This window comes from Eurytemora carolleeae, unplaced genomic scaffold (assembly GCF_000591075.1).
Source record: "Eurytemora carolleeae unplaced genomic scaffold, Eaff_2.0 scaffold883, whole genome shotgun sequence".
In the NCBI taxonomy this organism is placed as follows: domain Eukaryota; kingdom Metazoa; phylum Arthropoda; class Copepoda; order Calanoida; family Temoridae; genus Eurytemora; species Eurytemora carolleeae.
The window spans coordinates 119,156-127,135 of NW_019396887.1; the positions used below are offsets into that span (position 1 = coordinate 119,156).

At 30.5% G+C, this 7,980-nt stretch overlaps 1 protein-coding gene and 1 long non-coding RNA gene across 3 annotated transcripts in view; one reads left to right on the forward strand and one right to left on the reverse strand.

The window, feature by feature from the left end:
* Positions 1 to 7,379, reverse strand: part of LOC111709781 (uncharacterized) — a 14,818-nt gene extending 7,439 nt beyond the window's left edge. The window contains exons 1-8 of one of the 2 annotated variants that reach the window (XM_023483689.1): positions 7,322 to 7,379; positions 6,927 to 6,964; positions 6,260 to 6,313; positions 5,628 to 5,660; positions 4,563 to 4,642; positions 3,389 to 3,450; positions 2,512 to 2,558; positions 521 to 744 (exon numbers count right to left, since the gene is read on the reverse strand). In XM_023483689.1, the coding sequence (XP_023339457.1) occupies positions 694 to 744; positions 2,512 to 2,558; positions 3,389 to 3,450; positions 4,563 to 4,642; positions 5,628 to 5,660; positions 6,260 to 6,313; positions 6,927 to 6,964; positions 7,322 to 7,376 (420 nt within the window). In that variant the 5' untranslated portion in view covers positions 7,377 to 7,379 and the 3' untranslated portion in view covers positions 521 to 693. Of the gene's footprint in view, positions 1 to 520; positions 745 to 2,511; positions 2,559 to 3,388; positions 3,451 to 4,562; positions 4,643 to 5,627; positions 5,661 to 6,259; positions 6,314 to 6,926; positions 6,965 to 7,321 lie in introns of those variants that run through there. The other variant, XM_023483688.1, reaches the window with a different exon arrangement.
* LOC111709782 (uncharacterized) lies at positions 423 to 1,186 on the forward strand. The gene is made up of 3 exons (XR_002766938.1): positions 423 to 513; positions 813 to 851; positions 1,140 to 1,186. It is a non-coding gene; the product is annotated as an uncharacterized LOC111709782 (long non-coding RNA).
* Positions 7,380 to 7,980: the final 601 nt, after the last annotated feature.

Genomic DNA, 7,980 nt, shown 5'->3' on the forward strand with positions numbered 1-7,980 from the left:
CCCTCCCCAATTTCCTTTTTCTAGCTCCCTCCCTCTCAATGTTCCTTTTCCATCTTCCCCCTTCCTTCTTCCTTTTCCACTTCCCCCTTCCTCCTTCCTTTTCCAGTTACCCCTCTCAATTTTTTCCCTTTCTGTTTACTTTCTTTTTGTGTTAATTCTTTTTTTATAAATATATTTTTATTTTTTCCCTTTCTGTTAACTTTCTCTTTGTGTTCATTCTCTTTTTATAAATATTTTTATTTTTTCCCCTTTCTGTTAACTTTCTCTTTGTGTTCATTCTCATTTTATAAATATTTTATTTTTTCTATGCACACAGCATATTCACCATATTCTCACAAGAATATCTTTTCTTTCTCAATTTTCATCCTTTTCTTGTCCCGTCAAAACTGGGGGGTTTGGTGAATAATCTGTTTTTTAATTTGTCCTTAAAAATAAAAATATTACTTTAGGTTACCAACCGGTGCCCTGTTAACAGTACCTAGTTTCACTAATCTCTGCTCTGCAATTTGCCAGGTTTTTAAATCTTACATAGGACAGCTCACTCTTTGAAAAATATATTTTTGCATAAAAAATCTTCTTATTTTAACCACATAGTTTCAATTCCTCCACTGCACATGTTAACCATAAGAACAAAATTTTGTTTTAAGATAATTTGATTCTAGAATGACATTAATGCAACTAAAATACTGCACTTTACAGTGTACAGGAGTTCTTCTTGTTTTGCATTAACAGTTCCGTATCTACCTTAATACAGATTGTAAAATATTTGCAAAATGCGTGCAAAAAAATTCATGTAGACTTTATATTTGCAGCGGGTACCAGAAAATGCAATGCAAAAGTGTCCACACAGGGTAAATATTTTTGCATTAAAAATATTTAAATATAATTAATATTATTATTAATGTTCATTTAAATTAAATGAGAAATTATTTTTGACCAAAACTTTTAAAGTTAGGTAAAGGAAAACTTTTAAGGGAAAAATCCAAACTCAACAAAATGATTCTAATTTGCTAATATTATAATCATTATTATCATCATTTTTATCATCGTTATTATCATCGTTATTATCATCATTATTATCATCATTATTATCATCATTATTTTCATTTGTCCAAACATAAATAATCTTATTGTTGCAGGGTCGAATGATTCAAGAAACTGGAGATCTAAATTTATTGAGGAAAACATCTTTTAAATATAAAGAAGAAACTTGAAAATGAACATAAAAACTCTAAAAAAAACAGGTTTCACTGATTTCTTTTTAAAAAATTAAAAAATTTCTAAATTGAATTCCAAAACTTGTATGGCATATTTTTAAACCATTAAACATGTTGCTTATTAATTAGGACCAATCCCAGTTAGTCACCATTTGCTTTTTAATGAGTAAATGCAATTAACATTTTCAAGTAAAAAATGCACAATTCTTGCTTAACAAAAAGGTTTTATCATCAATATTTTCCCAAAGATAATTTGAAACAATTAAGTTATAATTGTTTAAAATGTAATTTGGACCAAACCATTAATTAAAAATTAATTTAAACAATGTCTGCCTAATCTTGACGTCATTTCTACCCAAGGAGCATGGAACATAAGGGAGATTCAATAGACCCGGCCCGCCCTACCATACATGGTTTACAGACGGTATTTCACTTGAATTAGAAATATTTGTCCGATGTACACGTACCGCGTACATGTATTCAGAATAGGTTATTGTGTACATTAAACAGAGAAAAATTAGGCTGAATAACGCAAACAAATACATTTTCTAAGAGGCAAAATATCAGCAATTCAAGCGTATTTTTTAGAATATAAAAAATTGGTTTTAAAAGACGACCTTAAAACTCTTTTTCGAATGCCGTACCCCGTCTGCAAAGCATGTATAATCATATGGTAGGGCGGGCCGGGTCAATTCAATCTCCCTTATAACCATGATCCTTGTTTCCACTGAACATTTAACTAAAACTAATAAACACAATTTTTGTTACCACTTCCAGGCTCCGGCTTAGTTCTTTAACACTCTTGGTTTTACATAATTTACATAAAAACTGTAATTTTCTTCTTCAAATTAAAAAAAGAAGTTTTTAGTAGATCTACCTCATCACGTGGAATTGCTTTTCTGGGATAAACGTTGGAAAATTGTAAAGAAATATAAGACTGAGAATATAATAAACTGGAGATATGTTGAATACAATTTTTTTCGTCTTCGCTTTATGTATTAATTGTAGTATTGATCCTAATAATGATCCTAATATTGGTTCTAACATTGTCCCTAATATTAATCCTAATGTTGATCCTATTATTGATCCTTATATAGATCTTACCATTGATCACAATATTGATCCTAATATTGATTCTAATAATAATCCTAATATTAATATTGTTCAACATATTGATCCTTTTATAGTTATTACCATTGCATATATCATAAAATTGATCCTAATATTGATCTAAAAGCCTTTAATATTAATAAACTAGATTATTCACACTAAGTATATAAAGTATATAACTAACCTTTATATACCTGGCTCCAGCATACCCTGCCACTGTAAGTGTGTCTCCTGCAACAACAAAAAACAGTTATTTTTCAACAATTTCAAATTTTCTTATCCCCATATCTTTGCAACCTGAGTTGAAAACTCTTGCATTGGATATTCTTAATTGAATGTTCACTGGTGAGACCTTTAATTCTCTGCCTAATCCTCTCTGTTGGATATCCGTGCTGGGTTCCGTCCAATGAGAGTTCTCTAATTTATTGCGCACAAGATATCTCTGCTTCTGATTGGCAGTTAAGTTTCTGCAATCAACACTTTTTTTGGTTCCATTTTAGATATTAATGTAAGATTAAATTAATCTTTAGATTTATGAAAAGAGGAAATCAAGCATTGATATCGATATCTACAATTTTAAAGTTTTAAGCACTGTTGGTGCACATATTTAAAATTACAAACCTAGACTATTAAATCTAACAATATAGATAGTTTTAAATATCAAGGTCTACGACATCGGGTTCAATTATTAAAACATCAGAGTTTGTGGCATGAGCTCAAGTTGTTAGTTATTGTTTAAAAGTGTTCAAAGAGCATATGATTATATGATTGAAGGTGAAGTGAGAACCAGAAAACTGTGGAATAGGAAAACCATATTTTTGGAATACTTCATGAAGTTATTTGATGGTCTTGTAAATCTAGCAAATCTATTATTAAGTGTCTGTTAAAACTGCACTTGCGGTGTCTCATGATCATAAAATATTTTGCGGAATTAATTGAGTCTAAATGTCGTCTCTCTATTCCAATGTTTTCTGGGTATCGCTTAAATAGAAACAAAAAAGTTTAGAGGAGGGACGCAAAGATTGATCCCAACCCAGAGAAACCTCTAAACCTAGGTTTACCTAGTGTATCCAGGAATACTCCGTTTGTGAATGTAGTTCCTCCCAGAAATAATGCTCCAACCCTGTATATATAGTTACTAGTATGTAAACTGTAGGTTTGTGAATGTAGTTCCTCCCAGAAATAATGCTCCAACCCTTTATAGTTACTAGAATGTAAACTGTAGGTTTGTGAATGTAGTTCCTTCCAGAAATAATGCTCCAACCCTGTATATACAGTTACTAGTATGTAACTGTAGGTGTTTAAAATGTACTTCCTCCCAGAAATAATACTCCAACCCTGTATATATAGTTACAAGTATGTAAACTGTAGGTTTGTAAAATGTAGTTCCTCCAAGAATAATGCTCCAACCCTGTATATATAGTTACAAGTATGTAAACTGTAGGTTTGTAAAATTTAGTTCCTCCAAGAATAATGCTCCAACCCTGTATATATAGTTACTAGTATGTAAACTCTAGGTTTGTAAAATGTAGTTCCTCCAAGAATAATGCTCTAACCCTGTATATATAGTTACTAGAATGTAAACCCTAGGTTTGTAAAATGTAGTTCCTCCAAGAATAATGCTCCAACCCTGTATATATAGTTACTAGTATGTGAACTGTAGGTTTGTAGATGTAGTTCCTCCAAAATAATGCTCCAACCTTGTACAAAGTTAAAAGTATATAAAATGTAGATTTGCACTTATTCAGGGTGTTTCGCAGACTATCTGTATCTGTATCTGTATCTGTATATTCGCTGATAAATCTTGTGTAAGTTGTGAAGTGAAAAGCAGTGGGTTACAAAATATTATATAAAAAAGTAGCGTAGTAAGGACGTTGATTCAACACTTGTATTGCGTATATCGTGAAGAAGTAGACGAATTTCCCACGATTTCAGCAACCATCAATAGATTCAATAATCATCGTTGGAGAAAGAAAATAAACAAAACAAAATGTTAAATGTGTATTAAAACATGTATAAAAATGTAAAAAATGAGCTTAAAATTAGAGAAAGTATCGTAATATAGGTTTGGAGATTTAAGTTCAAAATATACGAAATTTAAATAGAATGTGAAAGAAACTGTGTAATAAATTATTATTTGACAAATATATTGGTATAAACAAAACTGCATTGGTTCATTCATAAAAAAGGGTTTCATAACGATACTCTGCTTAAAGTTTCGGGCTCTGTACACACCTGATTAGTCTGCCTAGCATGATACCCGTGGCTGCAGTACCGTACTCAAAATTCTTCCGCCTTCCCTCTAGATCCTTTTCCTGTACAGTGTACATAGTAAACAGTTTAGAACCTTATCCTGTACATATTAAACAGTTTAGAACCTCTTCCTGTACATAGTAAACAATTTAGATCCTTTTCATGTACATAGAAAACAATTTAGATTCTTTTCCTGTACACTGTACATAGTAAACAGTTTAGAACCTTATCCTGTACAAAGTAAACAATTTAGATCCTTTTCCTGTACATAGTAAACAATTTAGATCTTTTTTTAACATCTTTCCTGTACATAGTAAACTATTAAGATCCTTTTCCTGTACATAGTAAACTATTAAGTTCCTTTTCCTGTACATAGCAAACAATTTAGGTTCTTTTCCTGTACACAATAAATAATTTAGATCATTTTGCTGTACATATCCCTTTTTCTTGTACATAGTAAGCAGTTTTAAACCTTTTCCTGTACATAGTAAACAATTTAGATCCTTTTCCTGTACATAGTAAACAATTTAGGTTCTTGTCCTGTACATAGTAAACAATTTAGATCTTTTTTTAACATCTTTCCTGTACATAGTAAACTATTAAGATCCTTTTCCTGTACATAGTAAACTATTAAGTTCCTTTTCCTGTACATAGCAAACAATTTAGGTTCTTTTCCTGTACACAATAAATAATTTAGATCATTTTGCTGTACATATCCCTTTTTCTTGTACATAGTAAGCAGTTTTAAACCTTTTCCTGTACATAGTAAACAATTTAGATCCTTTTCATGTACATAGCAAACAATTTAGGTTCTTGTCCTGTACACAATAAATAATTTAGATCATTTTGCTGTACATATTAAACAATTTCGGTTCTTTTCCTGTACATAATAAATAATTTATTTAGATTATTTTCCAGTATATAGTAAACAATATAGATCCATTAAAGAAAATGTTGAGTCTCCGATGAAAAGCTTGATGTTTTCAAAGAAAATCCAGGATCTCCGATGATATCTTTTTTATTTTAATACAATTTTGAACTTCTCACCGATCTTGTTTTCTCAATGATTGATGGCAGCTCCTGTGTTCAGAATTTAGTTTTAAATTTTCAGATGCATGACTTCTAAACTCTTCAATAGGGAGAGTCCCTTGAAATGGATCACATATCCCTTTAAGCTTTGAGTTTATAGAAAAATCACAGGGTTTTGAAAATTATGAATTGATTAAAAAAAGTATTTAGAAGATTTTCTCGTAAAAGTATTTCATGTTTTTAAAGTACATAGAGCTTAGTTAGAGAAAACATGACAGTCATGCATCTGTATTTTCAATATCAATTGCCCCTTTTTTTGCATGGTTGCAATCATCCTTTGGTCTCATGCATTTTCTACTTTAATAGGACTTTTTTTTCGGGGACAATTTGGATAATATCATACTGGAACCAGAAAAAAAGTCTCAAAACTTAGGACGTTATTTCCGAAAACTTTTTTACATAGAAAAATTTTGGCGGTTACCCCTTGGGGATGGGTTTATTTGAAAATCTGTAAAGTAAGGGTCTGTCTCTAATTCCCAAAAGTATTATTATTTTATACAGCTTCAGTGAAGGTTCTGTAAGACTTTACGTGAACAAACGTATTAAAATGGAAACCCTAGTATTATTTATTAATAGTAACTAAAAATTTCCTCAAAAAGTTGTTGAATATGATGATCTAACCGAACCAACACTTCTCTTTTATCCTTAGAGAACGAAATTAATCATTTTTTGTTAACCCTATGCAAGAGTGGGGGGGTGGCGTTTGGCGCCTCCCTAGAATAAGGCCTTAGAGAATAGGTATAGGTTGAAATGCATGTTCATAGCCGAATTTTTCATGGCCAGCTCAATGAAAAAAAATAGACCGATAACTTTAATAGTTTGGTGCTAGTGAGGGTTGAAAAAAATACCTAAAAAAAGGGTTAAAAAAAGATTTTTTTTTGTTTTTAACAAATATCAAAGTGTGACACATGTTTCTACATGCACTTTTCAAGGGCTTTTCAAAAATATAGTTTTTAGATCTGTAGCTTTAGTCACAATATCTTCAATATTTTTATTGATATATATTCCTTTTTCAACTTTTAAAAAACTTTTTAATTCTTTTTCTATATATTCTTTTATTTAACAATCTATTTCTCTTCGGATCATAAACCATAAATATTGCAAACTCTGACTTTTTGACCCAACATTTCATTTTTATTCATTCATAGTTTATAATATCATTTGATTGGAATTTAACAGTGACTAGAAAATTAGCGTTGAAGTGAATTAAGGCAAGTAATCAGTTCCTTTAATGAATTTTAAAAAATGAATAATTTCCTGAGAATCAGACTCGTACTTTACTTTCTTCTTGTTATCTAGAAATAAATATCATTTTTGTAATTTTTTTATTATTGATTTATTTTAATTTTAAAATTTTTATTATTGATTTAAAATCTTATATTAACCGTATCTAAACAAAAAATATTTAAAACTTTTGCAAGGAAACAAAATGTTCATAATCACTGATACGACGCGTTATACTGCAGTGTTATTATATAAACATAATTTAACATTATAGCAGGATAATTATTTTATTAACTGAGCATAAATGATGAAGTGCGTAATAGTTTCATATAACAGCTATAAAAATCTTTTAAATTTAGCTTTTTTAGATAAAAATAAATAGTTTTATTTCATATATTTATATAGATATATATATTTAAAATATTTACTTGAAAGTACTGCTGGTGCAACCAGAATCAGAATAAAGTTTAGAAATCTTAACATAGTTATTCTTAAAAAATATGTTTAACAAGCAAGCTGAGTTTAAATCCTCACATTATATCCTTCAATAAAACATGAAGACAAAAAACTGGTGACAAAGAGAACAAAACGAGGCTAAAAAGTGGTGACAAAGAGGACATAACGAGGCTAAAAACTGGTGACAAAGAGGACAAAACGAGGCTAAAAACTGGTGACAAAGAGGACAAAACGAAGCTAAAAACTGCTGGTGACAAAAAGGACAAAACGAGGCTAAAAACTGGTGACAAAGAAGACAAAACGAGGCTAAAAACTGGTCTCAAAGAGGACAAAACGAGGCTAACAACTGGTCACAAAGAGGACAAAACGAGGCTTAAAACTGGTAACAAAGAGGACAAAACGAGGCTAAAAATCGATTAACGAAAATCTTAGAATTATAAAACTTGATGTCAGGAATCCAAATGATTTTGAACTGATGATTAAATTTGAATCGGTGGTTTAACCTTGAACCGGCAGTATGTATAGTTCAGGGACGTAGCTCAAATTCATTAAATTCAGATTCAGATCTAGTCACTTTTATGTAGCTTCACTAATTCACGAAGTTCAGCGCAGGGGGTTGGGAGGGGGAGGG